Here is a 25,575-nt window from a genome sequence, read left to right on the forward strand (position 1 = left end):
CTAATCCTCTCCTCTCTCTCTCTCTTCCTGCTTTCTAATCCTCTCCTCTCTCTCTCTCTTCCTGCTTTCTAATCCTCTCCTCTCTCTCTCTCTTCCTGCTTTCTAATCCTCTCCTCTCTCTCTCTCTTCCTGCTTTCTAATCCTCTCCTCTCTCTCTCTCTTCCTGCTTTCTAATCCTCTCCTCTCTCTCTCTCTTCCTGCTTTCTAATCCTCTCCTCTCTCTCTCTCTCCCTGCTTTCTAATCCTCTCCTCTTCTCTCTCTCCCTGCTTTCTAATCCTCTCCTCTCTCTCTCTCTCCCTGCTTTCTAATCCTCTCCTCTCTCTCTCTCTCCCTGCTTTCTAATCCTCTCCTCTCTCTCTCTCTTCCTGCTTTCTAATCCTCTCCTCTCTCTCTCTCTTCCTGCTTTCTAATCCTCTCCTCTCTCTCTCTCTTCCTGCTTTCTAATCCTCTCCTCTCTCTCTCTCTTCCTGCTTTCTAATCCTCTCCTCTCTCTCTCTCTTCCTGCTTTCTAATCCTCTCCTCTCTCTCTCTCTTCCTGCTTTCTAATCCTCTCCTCTCTCTCTCTCTTCCTGCTTTCTAATCCTCTCCCCTCTCTCTCTCTTCCTGCTTTCTAATCCTCTCCCCTCTCTCTCTCTTCCTGCTTTCTAATCCTCTCCTCTCCTCTCTCTTCCTGCTTTCTAATCCTCTCTCCTCTCCTCTCTCTTCCTGCTTTCTAATCCTCTCTCCTCTCCTCTCTCTTCCTGCTTTCTAATCCTCTCTCCTCTCCTCTCTCTTCCTGCTTTCTAATCCTCTCTCCTCTCCTCTCTCTTCCTGCTTTCTAATCCTCTCTCCTCTCCTCTCTCTTCCTGCTTTCTAATCGTCTCGTCACATCTATTATTTATATTTTATATCTGTTTCTTCATTAATAATAGTATTGATTTTCAGAACCAGCCAGCCAACCAAGACTATTCATCTCAGCCCGGTTCTACAGAACCACAGAAGAACAGATACCAGTTCCTGGATGACTATGATCAGGTGGATACAACTCCTCCATGACACTATTATTACTTTACAGTCGGGCAGGCAGGCAGGCCTCCATGACACTATTACTTTACAGACGGACAGGCAGGCAGTCGGGCAGGCCTCCATGACACTATTACTTTACAGACGGACGGGCAGGCCTCCATGACACTATTACTTTACAGTCGGGCAGGCGGACAGGCAGGCAGGCAGTCGGGCAGGCGGACAGGCAGGCAGTCGGGCAGGCCTCCATGACACTATTACTTTACAGACGGACGGGCAGGCGGACGGGCGGGCGGGCGGGCCTCCATGACACTATTACTTTACAGACGGACGGGCAGGCGGACAGGCAGGCGGGCAGGCCTCCATGACACTATTACTTTACAGACGGACGGGCAGGCGGACAGGCAGGCGGGCGGACAGGCAGGCAGTCGGGCAGGCCTCCATGACACTATTACTTTACAGACGGACGGGCGGGCGGGCGGGCAGTCGGACAGGCGGGCGGGCGGGCGTGCAGACTGTGTCTCCCATTTAACATCGACTAATCAGCCGGTTACAGACTTATTTTCAGCCGGTAACGGTTTCCACCTCATATTAACTGAGATCCTTTTTATAAAAGTTTCAATTCGCTTGTCCGTCAAGCCCTCTCCCGTTAGAATGAACAATTAGAATCTTCTAGAGATCTGTCGATAGGACAGGCGCCTGACGCATTGTGTCCCTCGTCCAGTTTGTGTGCGCCGTTGTCGGTTGCGGTCTCATTTCTTTCCACGTCATTTCCACATCTCATGTAATGTGGTAACGATGAGTTGGGACCTCTTAGCGTCATTATAGGTTTTATTGGCACATTTATTTTATTTTCACGAGTTTCTCACAGCCAGCCACGCGGAGTCACTCACTTTATCCTCACTGTCAGTCAGTCTAGTTTCCCGAATCGCATCGCTGACAGAGCCGTTCATTTGGCTTCTCTAAAGTAAAACAGGGTGGTGTACCACAGGGCAGCTCTCTAGGCCCTCTACTCTTGTAGCCTTATTCTGGTCCCTATAGGGAGAGCCTTATTCTGGTCCCTATAGGGAGAGCCTTATTCTGGTCCCTATAGGGAGAGCCTTATTCTGGTCCCTATAGGGAGAGCCTTATTCTCATGGCCATGCACTCATGGCTCTGTATAATACTGTATGTTTCCTTGAATTTGTTCTGGACCTGGGGGGACTGTGAAAAGACCCCTGGTGGCATGTCTGCTGGGGGGACTGTGAAAAGACACCTGGTGGCATGTCTGCTGGGGGGACTGTGACAAGACCCCTGGTGGCATGTCTGCTGGGGGGACTGTGAAAAGACCCCTGGTGGCATGTCTGCTGGGGGGTATGTGTGTTTGTCAGATCTGTGTGTAAGTTGACTATGCTAACAATTTGGAACAAGAAGTGAACCTCACTTTCCTCAACTCTTAGCCAAGAATACCAGTTTATTACTGGCCACCCATTCCAAAACAGATTGTAAGGGTTTTGTTTTGTTAAGGGTTTCAGTGACTTCATTAGCTGCATTTATCATCAGCATGCTATGTTTAATGCCAGTGGCAGGTCATTGGTAAAAATAGACAAGAGTAGAGGGCCTAGAGAGCAGCCCTGTGGTACACCACCCTGTTTTACTTTAGAGAAGCTTCCATTAAAGAATGCCATATTGTGGATTCAGAGCTGGGGTTGAACAGCGAAAACACGTTTCCCCCACCAACAGGTTAAGGTCAATATCAAAGAAGATCGATTAAATGTTAGTTTTAATGTTCTTAATCCTGATCATATTTTCAAAACAACTAACAATACACTGAATTCATGTTCAGTCATTTAAATTGTAAAGTCATGTCTTTCTGCACAATAGCATAAATGCTTCCAATCTGGGAGGTGAACTCGATGAAGTATTGAATAATTTAGTGTTTTGGAAAGAATCAAGGCAGTAGGATTTCTCAGATTCCACAAATTTCGACCACCTCTGGCTTGGGCGGGGGCCTGGTTGTGCCACATCTCTGGCTGGGCGGGGCCTGGTTGGCTCTGGCTGGGCGGGGCCTGGTTGGCTCTGGCTCGGGCAGGGGCCTGGTTGGCTCTGGCTCGGGCGGGGGCCTGGTTGGCTCCGTCTCTGGCTCGGGCGGGGGCCTGGTTGGCTCCGTCTCTGGCTGGGCGGGGCCTGGTTGTGCCACATCTCTGGCTGGGCGGGGCCTGGTTGGCTCGGGCGGGGGCCTGGTTGGCTCCGTCTCTGGCTCGGGCGGGGGCCTGGTTGGCTCCGTCTCTGGCTTGGGCGGGGCCTGGTTGGCTCCGTCTCTGGCTCGGGCGGGGCCTGGTTGGCTCCGTCTCTGGCTCGGGCGGGGCCTGGTTGGCTCTGGCTCGGGGGGGGGGGCCTGGTTGGCTCTGGCTCGGGCGGGGCCTGGTTGGCTCCGTCTCTGGCTTGGGTGGGGCCTGGTTGGCTCAGTCTCTGGCTCGGGCGGGGCCTGGTTGGCGACGTCTTCTATTTGGTTGGCCATTCCTATGTAGTGGAAAACACTGGTATATTGAAACCTTTTTTATGAAGACGAAGAGCAGCTCTGTCATACACTTGGATCTTGTTCACAACTAGTATTCTTTATTCATCTTCCTGTACAAACTAAACAGTATATTAGTATTGTATTTCAGCCTGGTTTCACTAAGATTGGATTGTTTGTCCTGTCCTGAGGGTTTCCAGATGCCTGACGTACGGCTGGCTGCTACAGGGATGGACTCGTGTCCCGGCAGTGATGAGGAGGACACTGAGGATGAACTGGAGGCAGCTAGGAGACACACTTCTACCAGACACAGACTCCTGCTGTCCAGCACCTCCCGACAGCTGGTATGATAATGTCCCTGTCTGTTTCTCTATCTCACTGCTTCTGGTTGACCTTGGTGGTTTTCAGCAGAAAACACAAAGCTGAACAAAGTTAACAAACAGAATGTACTAATGATTTTCAACCAAACCAGTATTTTGATAAGTTGATGTAGCATTTGGTTTTCAAAATGTTTTCCCCCAAATAGTCCTACTGAACACAGCCCTGTTTTAGCCTGTCAGACCAGAGGTCATTATGTTTGTCTGGGTTAGGTGGGGGAGAGCTACCGTCCCAGCTTCAGACCTGGGCTGGAGGGAGGCAGCTCTGACGAAGAAGTTTACTCTGGTCGTAACCCTCTACCTGGGTTAGAACACAGATACTCTGCAGAGGGCCAAGTCATCAACACTGTAACAGGTAACATAACACTGAACCAAAATATAAACGCAACAGGTAAAGTGTTGGTCCCGTGTTTCATGAGCTGAAATAAAAGATCCCAGAAATGTTCCATACACACAATAAGCTGATTTCTCTCTAATTCTGTGCACACATTTGTTGACATCCCTGTTAGTGAGCATCTCTCCTTTACCAAGATAATCCATCCACCCGACAGGTGTGGCATATCAACAAGCTGATTAAACAGCATGATCATTACGCAGGTGCACCTTGTGCTGGGGACAATAAAAGGCCACTCTAAAATGTGCAGTTTTCTCACCAAACACAATGCCACAGATCTCTCAAATTTTGAGGAAGGTTACAATTGGCATGCTGACTGCAGAAATCTACACGAGCTGTTGCCGGAAAATTGTAAGTTAATTTCTCTCTCATAAGCGGCATCTAATGCCATTTTAGAGAATTTGACTGTACGTCCAACTTGGCTCATAACCTCAAGACAGCGTGTATGGCGTTGTGTGGGTGAGCGGTTTGCTGATGTCAACGTTGTGAACAGTGCCCCATGGTGGGGTTATGGTATGGGCAGGCATAAGCTACGGACAACGAACACCAATTGCGTTTTAGCGATCCTGAGGTCCGTTGTCGTGCCATTCATCCTCCTCCATCACCTCCTGTTTCAGCATAATGTCACAAGGATCTGTACATAGTTCCTGGAAGCTGAAAATGTCCCAGTTATTCCATGGTGTGGATACTCACCAGACATGTCACCCATTGTTGTTTGTTTGGGATGCTCTGTATCGACGTGTACGACAGCGTGTTCCAGTTCCCGCCAAAATATCCACCGACTTCGCACAGCCGTTGAAGATGAATGGGACAATGTTCCACAGGCCACAATCAGCAGCCTGATCAGTCAGCAGCCTGATCAACTCTATGTGAAGGAGATGTCTCGCTGCATGAGGTGGTCCCGCCAGATACTGACTGGTTTCCTGGTCCACGCCCCTGCCTTTTTTATTTTTAAGGTGTCTGAACAACAGATTAGATTAGCGCCTAATTTATTTATTTAAATGGTCTGATTTCCTTATATGAACGTGCTGACCTCTGAGTGGATGTTGGTAACCAGTCATCTGTCTTTCGCCAGGAGGAGGAGGAGGAGATGGGAGCAGTGGGAGTGAGGAGGGAGGGAACGATGGCGTGTCCACTCTACCCTCCTCCTCCTCGGCCCAGACCACCTACGATGTGCTGCGGGGGCTGGGGATCCTGGGGGCCAGCGTGCCGGGAGAGAATGCCCAGGACCCTCACTCTCTACTGGGGCTGAGCCGGGGCAGCCTGATGGGGGACCGTGTGGGGCCGGTGGGGACTGGAGAGACCAGCGCTGGGCCCCAGAGGATGTCCCCTGTCAACTGGAGTATGGCCTTAGACAGACAGGAGGCGCTGGTGAGTCTTCTGTTGGCCCTTTTCCATTACAACACCAGTGTGGACTGAGACTGTGTACGTGGCAGGAGTTGTACCTAAGAGGCCAGGAGTTCCTCCAGGTCAGGTCAAGCTGTCAGGAAAAACTCCTGGCCGCCCACTACCCCGTGTTCTGTGCTATTTACCGGCAGTGATACGGTCACCGGCAGTGATGCGGTCACCGGCAGTGATATTGTTACATACAACAGACACTTGGATAATCTTGTCCCCTCCATTAATGTGTGTGTGGGGGGGGTTTGGTTCTGCAGGATGCCATGGACAGTACAGAGTCTACGGTGGCAGGGGAGGGTCAAGGTGTCTTGGATTCTATATACCTGAGGACTGGTGCTGGACACTGGAGACCCCAGGACATGACCTCTCACCTCCAGACCACACAGAGCAGCTTCCACCTCTCTCAGGTACACTGACAAACCAATATATCTAGGACATGCTGCCCCTCGGGGTTAACCAATACATTTAGGACATGCTGCCCCTCTGGGTTAACCAATACATTTAGGACATGCTACCCCTTGGGGTTAAAGGACATGCTGCCCCTCGGGGTTAACCAATACATTTAGGACATGCTGCCCCTCTGGGTTAACCAATACATTTAGGACATGCTACCCCTCGGGGTTAAAGGACATGCTGCCCCTCTGGGTTAGCCAATACATTTAGGACATGCTGCCCCTCTGGGTTAGCCAATACATTTAGGACATGCTGCCCCTCTGGGTTAACCAATACATTTAGGACATGCTGCCCCTCGGGGTTAAAGGACATGCTGCCCCTCGGGGTTAACCAATACATTTAGGACATGCTGCCCCTCGGGGTTAAAGGACATGCTGCCCCTCGGGGTTAAAGGACATGCTGCCCCTCGGGGTTAAAGGACATGCTGCCCCTCGGGGTTAAAGGACATGCTGCCCCTCGGGGTTAAAGGACATGCTGCCCCTCGGGGTTAAAGGACATGCTGCCCCTCGGGGTTAAAGGACATGCTGCCCCTCGGGGTTGAAGGTCATGCTGCCCCTCGAGGTTAAAGGACATGCTGCCCCTCGGGGTTAAAGGACATGCTGCCCCTCTGGGTTAACCAATACATTTAGGACATGCTGCCCCTCGGGGTTAACCAATACATTTAGGACATGCTGCCCCTCGGGGTTAACCAATACATTTAGGACATGCTGCCCCTCGGGGTTAAAGGACATGCTGCCCCTCGGGGTTAAAGGACATGCTGCCCCTCGGGGTTAACCAATACATTTAGGACATGCTGCCCCTCGGGGTTAACCAATACATTTAGGACATGCTGCCCCTCGGTTAAAGGACATGCTGCCCCTCGGGGTTAAAGGACATGCTGCCCCTCGGGGTTAAAGGACATGCTGCCCCTCTGGGTTAACCAATACATTTAGGACATGCTGCCCCTCGGGGTTAACCAATACATTTAGGACATGCTGCCCCTCTGGGTTAACCAATACATTTAGGACATGCTGCCCCTCGGGGTTAAAGGACATGCTGCCCCTCGGGGTTAAAGGACATGCTGCCCCTCGGGGTTAACCAATACATTTAGGACATGCTGCCCCTCGGGGGTAAAGGACATGCTGCCCCTCGGGGGTAAAGGACATGCTGCCCCTCGGGGTTAAACATTTCAAGAATCCCAACATCTCCTAGTTAAATTAAGGTAAAGGTACACAATTGTACGGTGTTAGTGAGTTTTCTCCTTCTGTACCAGGTGCTTCCTTCGCTTAGTGATGAGGAGGGGAGGGAGAGGCCTGCTGCCCTGGGGCCAAGAGGAGGTCCATGTGGGGACTCATCTGCACCTCCTGGTCCTCCTGGCCTGTCAGACACGAGTCAGGGTGAGAAGGATCTCCTCTACATCTCTCTGGAAGCGAAGTACCTCTCTCAGAGCTTCCAACAGGAGGACTCCTCTCACTCTGACAGCGACTGGAACCACTGTCCTGATAACCTGGACTTCCAACCGGGTAAGTCCCAAACGGCTCCCCATGTAGTGTCCCCGGTACTAACGGCTCCCCGTGTGGTGTCCCCGGTACTAACGGCTCCCCGTGTGGTGTCCCCGGTACTAACGGCTCCCCGTGTGGTGTCCCCGGTACTAACGGCTCCCCGTGTGGTGTCCCCGGTACTAACGGCTCCCCGTGTGGTGTCCCGGTGCTAACGGCTCCCCGTGTGGTGTCCCCCGGTGCTAACGGCTCCCCGTGTGGTGTCCCCCGGTGCTAACGGCTCCCCGCGTGGTGTCCCCCGGTGCTAACGGCTCCCCGCGTGGTGTCCCCCGGCGCTAACGGCTCCCCGCGTGGTGTCCCCCGGCGCTAACGGCTCCCCGCGTGGTGTCCCCCGGCGCTAACGGCTCCCCGCGTGGTGTCCCCCTGCGCTAACGGCTCCCCGCGCGGTGTCCCCCTGCGCTAACGGCTCCCCGCGCGGTGTCCCCCGGCGCTGACGGCTCCCCGCGCGGTGTCCCCCGGCGCTGACGGCTCCCCGCGCGGTGTCCCCCGGCGCTGACGGCTCCCCGCGCGGTGTCCCCCGGCGCTGACGGCTCCCCGCGCGGTGTCCCCCGGCGCTAACGGCTCCCCGCGCGGTGTCCCCCGGCGCTAACGGCTCCCCGCGCGGGGATTGCAAAATCAAGTGCTTCCAACCGAAAGACTCACCTTACATTGATACTTATAAACCTACATCTATACTGTCATTAACGTGGTTCTTCAATGATTATGCATCATTCTAGATCAGGATCCTTTCAGGGGTCATGATTAATATATAATGTAACAACTAGACCCAGGATCCTTACAGGGGTCATGTTTAATATCTAATTTAACTGATTAATGCTTAATATATGATGTAACAACTTACACTGCTATAAATTCATGGACAGAAAAGTAATGTTTTATGTGACTTGATTTTGGACCGATCTGTCAAGACACCAACCACGATACCGGGTGAAACAGGTTTTAAATCAACGGGTGAATTTGATTGAATATCGCTATGATCCAACCTCATCTTAATGACTTGAAAACAATTGTCTGATTTTATTGTTAATGACTGAACAGCCAAGTTGTCCAGCTGTAGTAAATCCTCACTGCTACCCTGGGTTATAGAACAGGGTCTCCATCAGGTCTGTGTGGTTCATTGTCCTCCCTGTGTTTCTGTGTTCCAGCCTCTCACAGTGTGGTCTACCAGAACGAGGAGGGGAAGTGGGTGACTGATCTGGCTTACTACTCGTCCTTTGAGAAGGAGGTGGATGGACACCAGCTGCCGGAGGTAGCAGACCAGTTCCAGGCTGAGGACTTCGTTCCAGGCAGTAAGTAGAGGGGCTATTGTCAAACTGTTCGTCTAGCTGTACAATAGGGATTTGTGTATTATTATTTTGGTTCTAACTAGGGGTTGGTGTTCGGCACCGTAACGTTGGTACCAAAGATCCATTATTACAACTGCTTGTTTGGATCCTGAATGCTGATTGAACGAACAGCGTTCCAAACCGTGCTCTATTGGCCGTTAAGTTCCATCTGAAAATGATCACCGTGCCTCGTCAGAATATCATGTTGCTGTGCCTCGTCAGAATATCATGTTGCTGTCCCGAATGATCACTGGGCCTCGTCAGAATATCATGTTGCTGTTTCCCGAATGATCACTGGGCCTCGTCAGAATATCATGTTGCTGTTTCCCGAATGATCACTGGGCCTCGTCAGAATATCATGTTGCTGTTTCCCGAATGATCACTGGGCCTCGTCAGAATATCATGTTGCTGTTTCCCGAATGATCACTGGGCCTCGTCAGAATATCATGTTGCTGTCCCGAATGATCACTGGGCCTCGTCAGAATATCATGTTGCTGTCTTGAATGATCACTGGGCCTCATCAGAATATCATGTTGCTGTCTTGAATGATCACTGTGCCTCGTCAGAATATCATGTTGCTGTGCCTCGTCAGAATATCATGTTGCTGTGCCTCGTCAGAATATCATGTTGCTGTGCCTCGTCAGAATATCATGTTGCTGTGCCTCGTCAGAATATCATGTTATCCCGAATGATCACTGTGCCTAATCAGAATATCATGCTGCTGTCCCAAATGATCACTGGGCCTCATCAGAATATCATGTTGCTGTCCCGAATGATCACTGTGCCTCATCAGAATATCATGTTGCTGTCCCGAATGATCACTGTGCCTCATCAGAATATAATGTTGCTGTCCCGAAAGATCACTGTGCCTCGTCAGAATATCATGTTGCTGTGCCTCGTCAGAATATCATGTTGCTGTTCCAAATGATCACTGTGCCTCATCAGAATATCATGTTGCTCTCCCAAAATCATCTCAACTTTCACATTATTTCCTGTCTTTCAGCCTAGCGTTTAGTTTGCTACAGCCGGGGTTTAATATCAGCCTAGTGTTTAGTTTGGTACAGCTGGGGGGTTAGTATCAGCCTAGTGTTTAGTTTGGTACAGCTGGGGGTTAGTATCAGCCTAGTGTTTAGTTTGGTACAGCTGGGGGTTAGTATCAGCCTAGCGTTTAGTTTGGTACAGCCGGGGGGTTAGTATCAGCCTAGCGTTTAGTTTGGTACAGCCGGGGGGTTAGTATCAGCCTAGCGTTTAGTTTGGGACAGTCGGGGGGTTAGTATCAGCCTAGTGCTTAGTTTGGGACAGCCGGGGGGTTAGTATCAGCCTAGCGCTTAGTTTGGGACAGCCGGGGGGTTAGTATCAGCCTAGCGTTTAGTTTGGGACAGCCGGGGGTTTAGTATCAGCCTAGCGTTTAGTTTGGGACAGCCGGGGGTTTAGTATCAGCCTAGCGTTTTAGTTTGGGACAGCCGGGGGTTAGTATCAGCCTAGCGCTTAGTTTGGGACAGCCGGGGGGTTAGTATCAGCCTAGCGCTTAGTTTGGGACAGCCGGGGGGTTAGTATCAGCCTAGCGTTTAGTTTGGTACAGCCGGGGGGTTAGTATCAGCCTAGCGCTTAGTTTGGTACAGCCGGGGGGTTAGTATCAGCCTAGCGTTTAATTTGGTACAGCTGGTGGGTCAGTATCAGCCTAGCGTTTGGTTTGGTACAGCCGGGGGGTTAGTATCAGCCTAGCGTTTGGTTTGGTACAGCCGGGGGGTTAGTATCAGCCTAGTGTTTGGTTTGGTACAGCCGGGGGGTTAGTATCAGCCAAGCTGTCTGCCTTTCTGACCTCGGAAACAATGTTTCGCTTTGGGATTTAGCTCTCTTTAGTACCAGACATGAACGGTGCTTAGAATAACTTTTTTTCCGAGTCAGGCGAAATCACGCGTCAATGTCATCATCACGGACTTATCCAAGTAAATGCCAATAGAAAACCAGCTCAAACGAATGCAGCTACTGTCCTGTCATTCCAGGTTCAATGTTTGACGTGACTGAGTCAGCTGAAAAATGTCTGGCTAGCAAGCGACCAGAACGTCATCCAGCCTGCGTAGAACGAATGAACAGTCCTTTTTCAGAGAAACTATGCTGAAATAATTAACGACTGAGTCGGGTCTGTAGCAACGTGACCCAAAACACTAACAACCAGATTTTCTCTTCCTGTGAAATAATCAAAATAACATTTCAATGTAAAGATGTAATCGTTGTGTAATATGTCGGTAACAGTCTTTATAAAGAGCGATGAGTCACCCGGGGCAGTGCTGTATGGTAAATACAGTCCCAGGTAAATGGGTTGACTGGCCGTACCCCAGGTAAATGGGTTGACTGGCCGAACCCCAGGTAAATGGGTTGACTGGCCGAACCCCAGGTAAATGGGTTGACTGGCCGAACCCCAGGTAAATGGGTTGACTGGCCCTGCGCTGTTGTGACGGGCCGAACCCCAGGTAAATGGGTTGACTGGCCCTGCGCTGTTGTGACGGGCCGAACCCCAGGTAAATGGGTTGACTGGCCCTGCGCTGTTGTGACGGGCCGAACCCCAGGTAAATGGGTTGACTGGCCCTGCGCTGTTGTGACTGGCCGAACCCCAGGTAAATGGGTTGACTGGCCCTGCGCTCTTGTGACGGGCCGAACCCCAGGTAAATGGGTTGACTGGCCCTGCGCTGTTGTGACGGGCCGAACCCCAGGTAAATGGGTTGACTGGCCCTGCGCTGTTGTGACGGGCCGAACCCCAGGTAAATGGGTTGACTGGCCCTGCGCTGTTGTGACGGGCCGAACCCCAGGTAAATGGGTTGACTGGCCCTGCGCTGTTGTGACGGGCCGAACCCCAGGTAAATGGGTTGACTGGCCCTGCGCTGTTGTGACGGGCCGAACCCCAGGTAAATGGGTTGACTGGCCCTGCGCTGTTGTGACGGGCCGAACCCCAGGTAAATGGGTTGACTGGCCCTGCGCTGTTGTGACGGGCCGAACCCCAGGTAAATGGGTTGACTGGCCCTGCGCTGTTGTGACGGGCCGAACCCCAGGTAAATGGGTTGACTGGCCCTGCGCTGTTGTGACGGGCCGAACCCCAGGTAAATGGGTTGACTGGCCCTGCGCTGTTGTGACGGGCCGAACCCCAGGTAAATGGGTTGACTGGCCCTGCGCTGTTGTGACGGGCCGAACCCCAGGTAAATGGGTTGACTGGCCCTGCGCTGTTGTGACGGGCCGAACCCCAGGTAAATGGGTTGACTGGCCCTGCGCTGTTGTGACGGGCCGAACCCCAGGTAAATGGGTTGACTGGCCCTGCGCTGTTGTGACGGGTCGAACCCCAGGTAAATGGGTTGACTGGCCCTGCGCTGTTGTGACGGGTCGAACCCCAGGTAAATGGGTTGACTGGCCCTACGCTCTTGTGACGGGCCGAACCCCATTTACCAGGGACTGTATTCACCGTACAGCACTGCCTCGCGTGCCTCATGGCTTCATTCAGTGTTGGGAAGAGTCCAGATCAGCAGTGTGCTGGAGTTGTCCTGTTTTGTGTTCCAGGTAACACCATAGACAGATCAGCAGTGTGCTGCAGTTGTCCTGTTTTGTGTTCCAGGTAACACCATAGACAGATCAGCAGTGTGCTGGAGTTGTCCTGTTTTGTGTTCCAGGTAACACCATAGACAGATCAGCAGTGTGCTGGAGTTGTCCTGTTTTGTGTTCCAGGTAACACCATAGACAGATCAGCAGTGTGCTGGAGTTGTCCTGTTTTGTGTTCCAGGTAACACCATAGACAGATCAGCAGTGTGCTGCAGTTGTCCTGTTTTGTGTTCCAGGTAACACCATAGACAGATCAGCAGTGTGCTGCAGTTGTCCTGTTTTGTGTTCCAGGTAACGCCATAGAGAAGATCATAGAAGACCAGAAGGAGTTTGAGAAGGAGAACCAGTTCATGCAAGAGGAGGTGATGGAGCCTGCCTCCACCAGTCCAGGTCTCCTATCTGACACGTCCTGGAGACTCCCAGCCAGCAGCCACATCCTGATGAGGGCCAGCCAGGTGTCCCAGGAGCTGGACAGAGGGAACCAGAGCTACCTCCGTCTGTCTCTAGGGACCTTCTTCCAGCAGCGCTCTGAGGCCCTGGGCTGTCTAGGGGACGACCGGGAGGACGATACAGTCAAACGGGTATGTTCAGTGTCCTATTGACGCCGCTCTGCAGGCCGCCGCTCTGCAGGCCACTGCTCTACTCTTTCACTATTCACGTAGTCTCTTAGGGTTGGTGTCCTTTTAGTTCAGGAATACGAGGCTTCGTCTCGGTCCGGGATAACCTACCTGCGGTGCATCGGGGACAGAAGGGAAGCCATGTTTGAGACTACCACTGAGGGTTTAAGCCTGTGATTTTTTTTTCCCAACACCCTTCTGACTTGACCAGTTTGTTGTATCTTCTCTCCAGCCGTCGTTTGGTTACGTCATCACCTCTCCAGAGAAGAGGGAACCGTTTCCTCTGATTCAACCATCAGACTTCCTCTCTCAGGACAGCTCGGTCCACAACGACACCCTCACACACACTGACCACGACCGCACCATGAACACGGGTACGTACCGTCTGGACGTCCAAGACACTTATTCCTGATTCCTTACTGTGAGGCCGGCCAGGCAGTAAGACACTTATTCCTGATTCCCACTGTGAGGCTGGCCAGGCGGTAAGACACTTATTCCTGATTCCCACTGCGAGGCCGGCCAGGCAGTAAGACACTTATTCCTGATTCCCACTGCGAGGCCGGCCAGGCAGTAAGACACTTATTCCTGATTCCCACTGCGAGAACGGCCAGGCAGTAAGACACTTATTCCTGATTCCCACTGCGAGGCCGGCCAGGCAGTAAGACACTTATTCCTGATTCCCACTGCGAGGCCGGCCAGGCAGTAAGACACTTATTCCTGATTCCCACTGTGAGGCCGGCCAGGCTGTAAGACACTTATTCCTGATTCCCACTGTGAGGCCGGCCAGGCAGTAAGACACTTATTCCTGATTCCCACTGTGAGGCCAGGCAGTAAGACACTTATTCCTGATTCCCACTGCGAGGCCGGCCAGGCAGTAAGACACTTATTCCTGATTCCCACTGCGAGGCCGGCCAGGCAGTAAGACACTTATTCCTGATTCCCACTGCGAGGCCGGCCAGGCAGTAAGACACTTATTCCTGATTCCCACTGCGAGGCCGGCCAGGCAGTAAGACACTTATTCCTGATTCCCACTGCGAGGCCGGCCAGGCAGTAAGACACTTATTCCTGATTCCCACTGCGAGGCCGGCCAGGCAGTAAGACACTTATTCCTGATTCCCACTGCGAGGCCGGCCAGGCAGTAAGACACTTATTCCTGATTCCCACTGCGAGGCCGGCCAGGCAGTAAGACACTTATTCCTGATTCCCACTGTGAGGCCAGGCAGTAAGACACGTATTCCTGATTCCCACTGCGAGGCCGGCCAGGCAGTAAGACACTTATTCCTGATTCCCACTGCGAGGCCGGCCAGGCAGTAAGACACTTATTCCTGATTCCCACTGCGAGGCCGGCCAGGCAGTAAGACACTTATTCCTGATTCCCACTGTGAGGCCGGCCATGCAGTAAGACACTTATTCCTGATTCCCACTGCGAGGCCGGCCAGGCAGTAAGACACTTATTCCTGATTCCCACTGCGAGGCCGGCCAGGCAGTAAGACACTTATTCCTGATTCCCACTGTGAGGCCAGGCAGTAAGACACTTATTCCTGATTCCCACTGTGAGGCCAGGCAGTAAGACACTTATTCCTGATTCCCACTGTGAGGCCAGGCAGTAAGACACTTATTCCTGATTCCCACTGCGAGGCCGGCCAGGCAGTAAGACACTTATTCCTGATTCCCACTGCGAGGCCGGCCAGGCAGTAAGACACTTATTCCTGATTCCCACTGTGAGGCCAGGCAGTAAGACACGTATTCCTGATTCCCACTGTGAGGCCGGCCAGGCAGTAAGACACTTATTCCTGATTCCCACTGTGAGGCCGGCCAGGCAGTAAGACACTTATTCCTGATTCCCACTGTGAGGCCAGGCAGTAAGACACTTATTCCTGATTCCCACTGTGAGGCCAGGCAGTAAGACACTTATTCCTGATTCCCACTGTGAGGCCAGGCAGTAAGACACTTATTCCTGATTCCCACTGTGAGGCCAGGCAGTAAGACACTTATTCCTGATTCCCACTGTGAGGCCGGCCAGGCAGTAAGACACTTATTCCTGATTCCCACTGTGAGGCTGGCCAGTGAGACACTTATTCCTGATTCCCACTGTGAAGCCAGGCAGTAAGACACTTATTCCTGATTCTCACTGTGAGGCCGGCCAGGCCAGGCAGTAAGACACTTATTCCTGATTCCCACTGTGAGGCCGGCCAGGCCAGGCAGTAAGACACTTATTCCTGATTCTCACTGAGGCAGGCCAGGCAGTAAGACACTTATTCCTGATTCTCACTGAGGCAGGCCAGGCAGTAATACACTTATTCCTGATTCTCACTGAGGCAGGCCAGGCAGTAAGACACTTATTCCTGATTCTCACTGAGGCAGGCCAGGCAGTAAGACACTTATTCCTGATTCTCACTGAGGCAGGCCAGGCAGTAAGACACTTATTCCTGATTCTCAATATGAGGCCGGCCAGGCCAGCCGGTAAGACACTTATTCCTGATTCCCACTGTGAGGCCGGCCAGGCCAACCGGTAAGACACTTATTCCTGGTTCCCACTGTTAGGCCGGCCAGGCCAACCGGTAAGACACTTATTCCTGATTCCCACAGTGACCCCGGCCTGGCCAGCCGATAAGACACTTATTCCTGATTCACACAGTGAGCCCGGCCAGGCCAGCCGGTAAGACACTTATTCCTGATTCCCACTGTGAGGCCGGCCAGGCCAACCGGTAAGACACTTATTCCTGGTTCCCACTGTGATGCCGGCCAGGCCAACCGGTAAGACACTTATTCCTGGTTCCCACTGTTAGGCCGGCCAGGCCAACCGGTAAGACACTTATTCCTGATTCCCACTGTGATGCCGGCCAGGCCAGGCGGTAAGACACTTATTCCTGATTCTCACTGAGGCAGGCCAGGCAGTAAGACACTTATTTCCGATTCCCACAGTGAGGCCGGCCAGGCCAGGCAGTATGACACTTATTCCTGATTCCCACTGTGAGGCCGGCCAGGCCAGGCAGTAAGACACTTATTCCTGGTTCCCACTGTGATGCCGGCCAGCCGGTAAGACACTTATTCCTGATTCCCACTGTGAGGCCGGCCAGGCCAGCCGGTAAGACACTTATTCCTGATTCCCACTGTTAGGCCGGCCAGGCCAGCCGGTAAGACACTTATTCCTGATTCCCACTGTGAGGCCAGCCAGTAAGACACTTATTCCTGATTCCCACTGCGAGGCCAGCCAGTAAGACACTTATTCCTGATTCCCACTGCGAGGCCAGGCAGTAAGACACTTATTCCTGATTCTCACTGTGAGGCCAGGCCAGTACATTCTGACTTGGTTTGGCATCATTTTTCTTACTTGATCACAGTCATCTTTATTCCTCATTTTAAAGTCATCAGTCATAATCAGAGTATCACGTATGGTGACTGATACTTCCAATGTGTTGTTTTTGTAGAGGACTTGGACAAGACTGTGGAGGCAGATTCAGACAGGGTGTCACCTACAGGAGATGACGAGCCAGAGCCTTGTGAATCAGCCTCTTCCCCCCTCCCTGAGGCCCTGCTCTCCCCCAGCCAGACCCTTCCCTCAGCCTCCCCCCTCCCTGAGGCCCTGCTCTCCCCCAGCCAGACCCTTCCCTCAGCCTCCCCCGGCAGCCTGGGCCCCAGCCCCGGCACAGACCAATCTAACCTCATGTTGTCTATCAGCACCATTGCCTCGGCCATCGCAGATGCCTCCATCTCCTCCGAGCCCTCCCAGCTGGCTGCCATGATCATGGAGCTGTCCAAGAGGAGTAGGGTACAGAGGCAACACCAGAAAGGTGTGCCGAGTCCACCGCCAGGTACCCCATGTTCATACTACATCTGATATGTTACTCTTTACTTGTGTGTGTCTGTTGTGTTTGTTGGAAGGTGATGTCAGCACCACTTCACCAGGTCATGAATAATGTAAAGGAGATTTTGATTCTGTTTCCCAGCCTCTGTCCTGGAAGAGCAAACACCCAGCCCTAACCAGGTTCAACTGGACCAGAGAATCCTGCTGGAGACTCTACAGAGGAGCCAGTGTGCCGGGGACCTACTGGAGACTCTACAGAGGAGCCAGTGTGCCGGGGACCTGAGTGCCTTCGACATTGAAAAGTACCTGAAGCAGACCGAGGTATCCACCAGCAGCGACAGCGACCAGTCAGGCTCCTCCCACTACACCTTTGACTTCCTCAGCTGGGCCGACAGCCTCAACTCCGCTCACTGGAAGTCCCAGGCTGCATCATTTGTTGTTACTGTGGAGAACGAGAGCTCGGGTTATCAACACCAGGCTACCGAATACCAGGCTAGCACCAAGGGAGATATCTCCTCTGGCGTAGAGGCTAAGGCAGGTTTGACACAAGGTTACCCTGCTGCTATGACCCGTCCAGTCTCTGCTGGGCTACATCCAGGTTCTGGTCAGAGTGGAGTAGGCCCAGCTAACAAGATGGAGGCGAGGAGGAGTTCCATCCCCCGTCCCAGGGCCAGTTCCATCCCTACAGCCTCTGCTAAACCAGGGAGGAGGTCTGTGGGCTCTGGTCAGTTCTCTTCAACCACCACCTCCACAGCCAAACCAGCTGCTAACAGGAAGGCTGTAGGGAATAACAGTGAGCCCCAGCCAGCTGGTGTACTGAGCAGGAACAACACAGAGAGTGATGGGCCTGAACTAGGAGCAGTCCGTCCAACACCCAACAACACCCCAGCCCAGAAGGTAGAGGACCCCTCCGCATCTCCTGCCCCAGGCCCTAAGACCTCCCCTGGTCTGAGGAAGGATCTGTCAGGGCCACTGTCCCTCAGAGACATCACATCCCCCTCCCAGATAACCAGGAGGAGCACAGTGAAGACCCACACTACAGGGAGCAGTACAACCCAGCAGGAGAAACCCAGTGGCCTGGAGAAGAGTGTTGGAGAAGCTCCTCCCAACGCTGTGGCCAAACATGTTGGTTTTACTTCCTCGTGTCACAGCCCCCAGCCTGCTGCTGCACACAGGACGTACGGTCAGTCTCTGGTCTAATCAACAACCTTATTCAGCTCTTCAACTCATTTAAGAGAGGAATAAACATGTTGGTTAAGCTTAGCTTAGTTTCGATCCCATTCTTTTCCTGGTCCTTCCGGCCGGATTGGGACATCTGGTTTTTCAATGTTGATTATAGTTTATTTGAGGTGATTTCCTGGTCTGGGGTTCTGCAGACAATGATAAAGGAGGATTTAGTTCATTGGCTAAGGAGTGTATTAATGTCCTGGTCAGGTGATGATCTCTGGTTAGATTGTATTAATGTCCTGGTCAGGTGGTGATAGTAATGTGTTGTATTAATGTCCTGGTCAGGTGTTGTTCTCTGGTTAGATTGTATTAGTGTCCTGGTCAGGTGATGTTCTCTGGTTAGATTGTATTAATGTCCTGGTCAGGTGATGTTCTTTGGTTAGATTGTATTAGTGTCCTGGTCAGGTGATGATAGTGATGTGTTGTATTAGTGTCCTGGTCAGGTGGTGATCTCTGGTTAGATTGTATTAATGTCCTGGTCAGGTGGTGATAGTAATGTGTTGTTCTCTGGTTAGATTGTATTAATGTCCTGGTCAGGTGATGTTCTCTGGTTAGATTGTATTAGTGTCCTGGTCAGGTGATGATAGTAATGTGTTGTATTAATGTCCTGGTCAGGTGTTGTTCTCTGGTTAGATTGTATTAATGTCCTGGTCAGGTGATGATAGTAATGTGTTGTATTAATGTCCTGGTCAGGTGGTGATAGTAATGTGTTGTTCTCTGGTTAGAGTGTATTAATGTCCTGGTCAGGTGATGATAGTAATGTGTTGTTCTCTGGTTAGATTGTATTAATGTCCTGGTCAGGTGATGATAGTAATGTGTTGTATTAGTGTCCTGGTCAGGTGATGATAGTAATGTGTTGTATTAGTGTCCTGGTCAGGTGATGTTGTCTGGTTAGATTGTATTAGTGTCCCGGTCAGGTGATGTTCTCTGGTTAGATTGTATTAGTGTCCTGGTCAGGTGATGATAGTAATGTGTTGTATTAGTGTCCTGGTCAGGTGATGTTGTCTGGTTAGATTGTATTAGTGTCCTGGTCAGGTGATGTTCTCTGGTTAGATTGTATTAGTGTCCTGGTCAGGTGGTGATCTCTGGTTAGATTGTATTAGTGTCCTGGTCAGGTGATGTTGTCTGGTTAGATTGTATTAGTGTCCTGGTCAGGTGATGTTGTCTGGTTAGATTGTATTAGTGTCCTGGTCAGGTGATGTTCTCTGGTTAGATTGTATTAATGTCCTGGTCAGGTGATGATAGTAATGTGTTGTATTAATGTCCTGGTCAGGTGTTGTTCTCTGGTTAGATTGTATTAATGTCCTGGTCAGGTGGTGATAGTAATGTGTTGTATTAGTGTCCTGGTCAGGTGATGTTCTCTGGTTAGATTGTATTAGTGTCCTGGTCAGGTGATGTTCTCTGGTTAGATTGTATTAGTGTCCTGGTCAGGTGATGTTGTCTGGTTAGATTGTATTAGTGTCCTGGTCAGGTGATGTTCTCTGGTTAGATTGTATTAGTGTCCTGGTCAGGTGGTGATAGTAATGTGTTGTATTAGTGTCCTGGTCAGGTGGTGATAGTAATGTGTTGTATTAGTGTCCTGGTCAGGTGGTGATAGTAATGTGTTGTATTAGTGTCCTGGTCAGGTGACGATAGTAATGTGTTGTTCTCTGGTTAGATTGTATTAATGTCCTGGTCAGGTGATGATAGTAATGTGTTGTATTAATGTCCTGGTCAGGTGTTCTCTGGTTAGATTGTATTAGTGTCCTGGTCAGGTGATGTTCTCTGGTTAGATTGTATTAGTGTCCTGGTCAGGTGGTGATAGTAATGTGTTGTATTAGTGTCCTGGTCAGGTGATGATAGTAATGTGTTGTATTAGTGTCCTGGTCAGGTGATGTTGTCTGGTTAGATTGTATTAGTGTCCTGGTCAGGTGATGTTCTCTGGTTAGATTGTATTAATATCCTGGTCAGGTGGTGATAGTAATATGTTGTATTAGTGTCCTGGTCAGGTGATGTTGTCTGGTTAGATTGTATTAGTGTCCTGGTCAGGTGATGTTCTCTGGTTAGATTGTATTAATGTCCTGGTCAGGTGATGTTGTCTGGTTAGATTGTATTAGTGTCCTGGTCAGGTGATGTTGTCTGGTTAGATTGTATTAGTGTCCTGGTCAGGTGATGTTCTCTGGTCAGATTGTATTAATGTCCTGGTCAGGTGTTGTTCTCTGGTTAGATTGTATTAATGTCCTGGTCAGGTGGTGATAGTAATGTGTTGTTCTCTGGTCAGATTGTATTAATGTCCTGGTCAGGTGATGATAGTAATGTGTTGTTCTCTGGTTAGATTGTATTAATGTCCTGGTCAGGTGATGATAGTAATGCGTTGTATTAATGTCCTGGTCAGGTGTTGTTCTCTGGTTAGATTGTATTAATGTCCTGGTCAGGTGATGATAGTAATGTGTTGTATTAATGTCCTGGTCAGGTGATGTTCTCTGGTTAGATTGTATTAGTGTCCTGGTCAGGTGATGTTCTCTGGTTAGATTGTATTAATGTCCTGGTCAGGTGATGTTCTCTGGTTAGATTGTATTAGTGTCCTGGTCAGGTGGTGATCTCTGGTTAGATTGTATTAATGTCCTGGTCAGGTGATGATAGTAATGTGTTGTATTAATGTCCTGGTCAGGTGATGATCTCTGGTTAGATTGTATTAATGTCCTGGTCAGGTGATGATAGTAATGTGTTGTATTAATGTCCTGGTCAGGTGTTGTTCTCTGGTTAGATTGTATTAATGTCCTGGTCAGGTGTTGTTCTCTGGTTAGATTGTATTAATGTCCTGGTCAGGTGTTGTTCTCTGGTTAGATTGTATTAATGTCCTGGTCAGGTGTTGTTCTCTGGTTAGATTGTATTAATGTCCTGGTCAGGTGATGTTCTCTGGTTAGATTGTATTAATGTCCTGGTCAGGTGATGATAGTAATGTGTTGTATTAATGTCCTGGTCAGGTGATGATAGTAATGTGTTGTTCTCTGGTTAGATTGTATTAATGTCCTGGTCAGGTGGTGATAGTAATGTGTTGTATTAGTGTCCTGGTCAGGTGATGATAGTAATGTGTTGTATTAATGTCCTGGTCAGGTGTTGTTCTCTGGTTAGATTGTATTAATGTCCTGGTCAGGTGATGATAGTAATGTGTTGTTCTCTGTAGATGTGTCTCCAGGTACTCCTGTGCATCATGCCGGAGGACCAGAGCAGAGCCAGTGCACTTTCAGACCCTCCACCTCTCCTCTCACCCACTCCTCCCCCTCACAGACCTCCTTCCCCAGCCAAGAAGGGTACACGGCTGCTTCAAATCAATAAATTATTAAATCAATCCGATGTGTCAGGTTGTTGCCCTCTACTGCGTAACTACTTCCTAAATCTTCTATTTCTCTCTGGTGCCCCAACAGGACTGTGTCGCCCCCCTCCCCCAGTGTAGGGGACAGGAGACGTCCCAGTGATCTCACTCCTCCCCAGTCTGAGTGGAGCTGTTCCAGTCCCAGCCTCAGCAGACTGACATACATCTCTCTGAATGACAGCACGGCTCTCAACACAACCGGCGTCCCAACTCCTGACAGACACAAGGTATAGTAGGCAGGGACTGGACCTCGTACGGGCTTCTCTTTCAAATACTCCTTTCCATGTCTCGGTGAGACTCCATCGGGCAGTTTACAAATGACCAAGAGATCAATCACACGTCGTCTGACCGAGGGCCGGAAGTGATCAGGACGGCTCCTGAAGCTCACCTCAGTATGACTTTAATTCCTGTCTTCCTGCTTAACAGTTCAGTTAAAACCGTGAGGTCAATGGAGTCCATAGTGTTCGGTACTTAGCGAAAGGAAAATGTGTTTTCTACTTCTGTCTCTGGTGGTAGCTAACGTGACACGGCTAGCCATCCCGACTTGGTTAACCCATGCCGTGAGGCTTAAGCTAACTTGGCTAGCCAGCTGGAACGCTACATCTGCCAACGCGCAGATCCCTTTGGCTAGCCAGCTGGAACGCTTCATCTGCCAACGCGCAGATCCCTTTGGCTAGCCTGCTGGACCGCTACATCTGCCAACGCGCAGATCCCTTTGGCTAGCCTGCTGGACCGCTACATCTGCCAACGTGCTGTTCCCTTTGGCTAGCCAGCTGGACCGCTACATCTGCCAACGCGCAGTTCCCTTTGGCTAGCCAGCTGGACCGCTACATCTGCCAACGCACAGTTCCCTTTGGCTAGCCAGCTGGACCGCTACATCTGCCAACGCGCAGATCCCTTTGGCTAGCCAGCTGGACCGCTACATCTGCCAACGTGCTGTTCCCTTTGGCTAGCCTGCTGGACCACTTCATCTGCCAACGTGCTGTTCCCTTTGGCTAGCCAGCTGGACCGCTACATCTGCCAACGCGCAGATCCCTTTGGCTAGCCAGCTGGACCGCTACATCTGCCAACGTGCAGTTCCCTTTGGCTAGCCTGCTGGACCGCTACATCTGCCAACGCGCAGATCCCTTTGGCTAGCCTGCTGGACCACTTCATCTGCCAACGTGCTGTTCCCTTTGGCTAGCCAGCTGGACCGCTACATCTGCCAACGCGCAGTTCCCTTTGGCTAGCCAGCTGGACCGCTACATCTGCCAACGCACAGTTCCCTTTGGCTAGCCAGCTGGACCGCTACATCTGCCAACGTGCAGTTCCCTTTGGCTAGCCAGCTGGACCGCTACATCTGCCAACGCGCAGTTCCCTTTGGCTAGCCAGCTGGACCGCTACATCTGCCAACGCGCAGTTCCCCTTTGGCTAGCCAGCTGGACCGCTACATCTGCCAACGCGCAGTTCCCCTTTGGCTAGCCAGCTGGACCGCTACATCTGCCAACGCGCAGTTCCCCTTTGGCTAGCCAGCTGGACCGCTACATCTGCCAACGCGCAGTTCCCCTTTGGCTAGCCAGCTGGACCGCTACATCTGCCAACGCGCAGTTCCCCTTTGGCTAGCCAGCTGGACCGCTACATCTGCCAACGCGCAGTTCCCCTTTGGCTAGCTTTCCATACCTGGAGAGGCAGAATCGCTACAGTTTCTTTTGTTGAATGACAGGGGAAAGCACACACTTTCTCTGAATAGCTTTGTGCTAGACAACTAGACGATTAGCCCACGATTAGACTAACGCTAGCTAGCTTATGGCTACAACTGGGGATAGTAATGTGGGGAGGCAGGGTAGCCTAGTGGTTAGAGTGTTGGACTAGTAACCGGAAGGCTGCAAGTTCAAACCCCCGAGCTGACAAGGTACAAATCTGTCGTACTGCCCCTGAACAGGCAGTTAACCTACTGTTCCTAGGCTGTCATTGAAAATAAGAATTTGTTCTAAACTTGTCTAGGCAAGTCCACGTTGCGAAGCTAGCCAGCTGGAAAGCAAGCTAGCCACTCCAACCACAGACTGTTATCCCTGCAAAGGGAACATCGAGAGGCACCTCTGTGCTCCTAAAACCCTGCCTGTCGTGCAGCGGCTCAATTCCATGCGCACCCTCACAGGTAAAATGGGAGTTCACTCAACCCCGAAGTGCCCTCCGTACCACAGCTCATCCCCCGACTCTCGTTCAAGTAGCCGAGGCAGGAGGACACATTTCCAGTCGCCACCAAGCACTGTCCCCAAACCACCGTGTGTTAACACTGCCCAACAACAAGTATCTGTTGCATCCAAGTGTCTTTGATCCCAGAAGGCGCTCTGGCTCCGCTAACAGACCAGTGTCTTGGAGGACTCAGTGAAAATACAACATGTCACATGTGAGGGAACAGGACTCATCCCTCATCCTCTACCCTGATACTCTCCTCTCTAGCCACAGTGAGGGAACAGGACTCATCCTCTACCCTGATACTCTCCTCTCTAGCCTCAGTGAGGGAACAGGACTCATCCCGCATCCTCTACCCTGATACTCTCCTCTCTAGCCACAGTGAGGGAATAGGACTCATCCTCTACCCTGATACTCTCCTGTCTAGCCACAGTGAGGGAACAGGACTCATCTTCTACCCTGATACTCTCCTCTCTAGCCTCAGTGAGGGAACAGGAGTCATCCCTCATCCTCTACACTGATACTCTCCTCTCTAGCCACAGTGAGGGAACAGGACTCATCCTCTACCCTGATACTCTCCTCTATCCACAGTGAGGGAACAGGACTCATCCCTCATCCTCTACCCTGATACTCTCCTCTCTAGCCACAGTGAGGGAACAGGACTCATCCCTCATCCTCTACCCTGATACTCTCCTCTCTAGCCTCAGTGAGGGAACCGTACTCATCCCTCATCCTCTACCCTCATCCTCTCCTCTCTAGCCACAGTGAGGGAGCAGGGCTCATTCATCTTCCTGATAGGCCCTGATTGGCCAATGCAAGCTGTGCTTCACGACCAGCCCTGGTAGATTCCGTCACACAAGGATCTTCTGAACCAAGTGAACGGGGAGATTCTTCACCATCACCCAGAAACCCTTGGTGTGGTCCGTGAGAGGTTGAATCTTAATGCGACTGGCCTGCCACTTGTCGTCATTGATACTATCCAGAGTGCCTGGGCCCTTTCTACACGCTCACTGTATGACAACAAGTGGTGTGTTTTTGGGTCACACCACTTCTCAAAAACAGAAATCTTACCCATGCTCTGTTGTCCGTGGCTCTATGCTTCCTCCACTGTTAACCTCTCTGGGATATGTGTGACGCTAGCGTCCCGCCTGGCCAAAAGCCGGTAAAAATGCAGAGCGCCAAATTCAAATAAATTACTATAAAAATCTAACCTTCATTAAATCACACATGTAAGAAACCAAATTAAAGCTACACTCGTTGTGAATCCAGCCAACATGTCAGATTTCAAAAAGGCTTTTCGGCGAAAGCAAACAATGCTATTATCTGAGGATAGCACCTCCGTAAACAAAGAGAAAAGCATATTTCACATCACAAATGGTCCTTTAGTTTGATTTAATTCCGTCGAAATATATTCCCAAAATGTCCGTTTATTTGGCGCGTTTGATGCAGAAAAACACCGGTTCCAACTTGCTCAACGTGACTTCAAAATATCTTAATTTACCTTTAAACTTTGCCAAAACATTTCAAACTACTTTGTAATACAACTTTAGGTATATATTTTTTTTACGTATATAATCGATAAAATTGAAGGCGGGAAAATCTGTGTTCAATACAGGAGGAAAACAAACTGTAGCTAGCTTTCTGGTCACGTGCCTCTAACAGTACACTACAAGTGACCCTCGTTCTTAACAGGGTTACGTCTTCATTACACAAAGGAAAAACCTCAACCAATTTCTAAAGACTTGACCGCCAGTGGAAGCGAAGCAGTCAGTCAAGCAGTGCATTTCAAACACAGATTCAACCACAAAGACAAGGGAGGT

The 25,575-nt window shown here is 50.9% G+C and overlaps 1 protein-coding gene across 3 annotated transcripts in view; it reads left to right on the forward strand.

Annotated features, from left to right (window-relative positions):
• LOC109884147 (centrosomal protein of 192 kDa) overlaps positions 1 to 25,575 on the forward strand; it is an 83,239-nt gene that overhangs the window by 12,335 nt on the left and 45,329 nt on the right. For 2 of the 3 annotated variants that reach the window (XM_031816671.1, XM_031816672.1), the window contains 13 exons: positions 926 to 1,015; positions 3,692 to 3,844; positions 4,091 to 4,232; positions 5,347 to 5,642; positions 5,927 to 6,076; positions 7,375 to 7,624; positions 8,806 to 8,949; positions 12,865 to 13,154; positions 13,423 to 13,564; positions 16,622 to 17,005; positions 17,141 to 18,181; positions 21,392 to 21,518; positions 21,633 to 21,807. In XM_031816671.1, coding sequence (XP_031672531.1) covers positions 926 to 1,015; positions 3,692 to 3,844; positions 4,091 to 4,232; positions 5,347 to 5,642; positions 5,927 to 6,076; positions 7,375 to 7,624; positions 8,806 to 8,949; positions 12,865 to 13,154; positions 13,423 to 13,564; positions 16,622 to 17,005; positions 17,141 to 18,181; positions 21,392 to 21,518; positions 21,633 to 21,807 — 3,384 coding nt within the window. The remainder of the gene's footprint in view (positions 1 to 925; positions 1,016 to 3,691; positions 3,845 to 4,090; positions 4,233 to 5,346; positions 5,643 to 5,926; positions 6,077 to 7,374; positions 7,625 to 8,805; positions 8,950 to 12,864; positions 13,155 to 13,422; positions 13,565 to 16,621; positions 17,006 to 17,140; positions 18,182 to 21,391; positions 21,519 to 21,632; positions 21,808 to 25,575) is intronic. The other variant, XM_031816673.1, reaches the window with a different exon arrangement.

This window comes from Oncorhynchus kisutch, unplaced genomic scaffold (genome assembly GCF_002021735.2).
Source record: "Oncorhynchus kisutch isolate 150728-3 unplaced genomic scaffold, Okis_V2 scaffold851, whole genome shotgun sequence".
Taxonomy (NCBI): domain Eukaryota; kingdom Metazoa; phylum Chordata; class Actinopteri; order Salmoniformes; family Salmonidae; genus Oncorhynchus; species Oncorhynchus kisutch.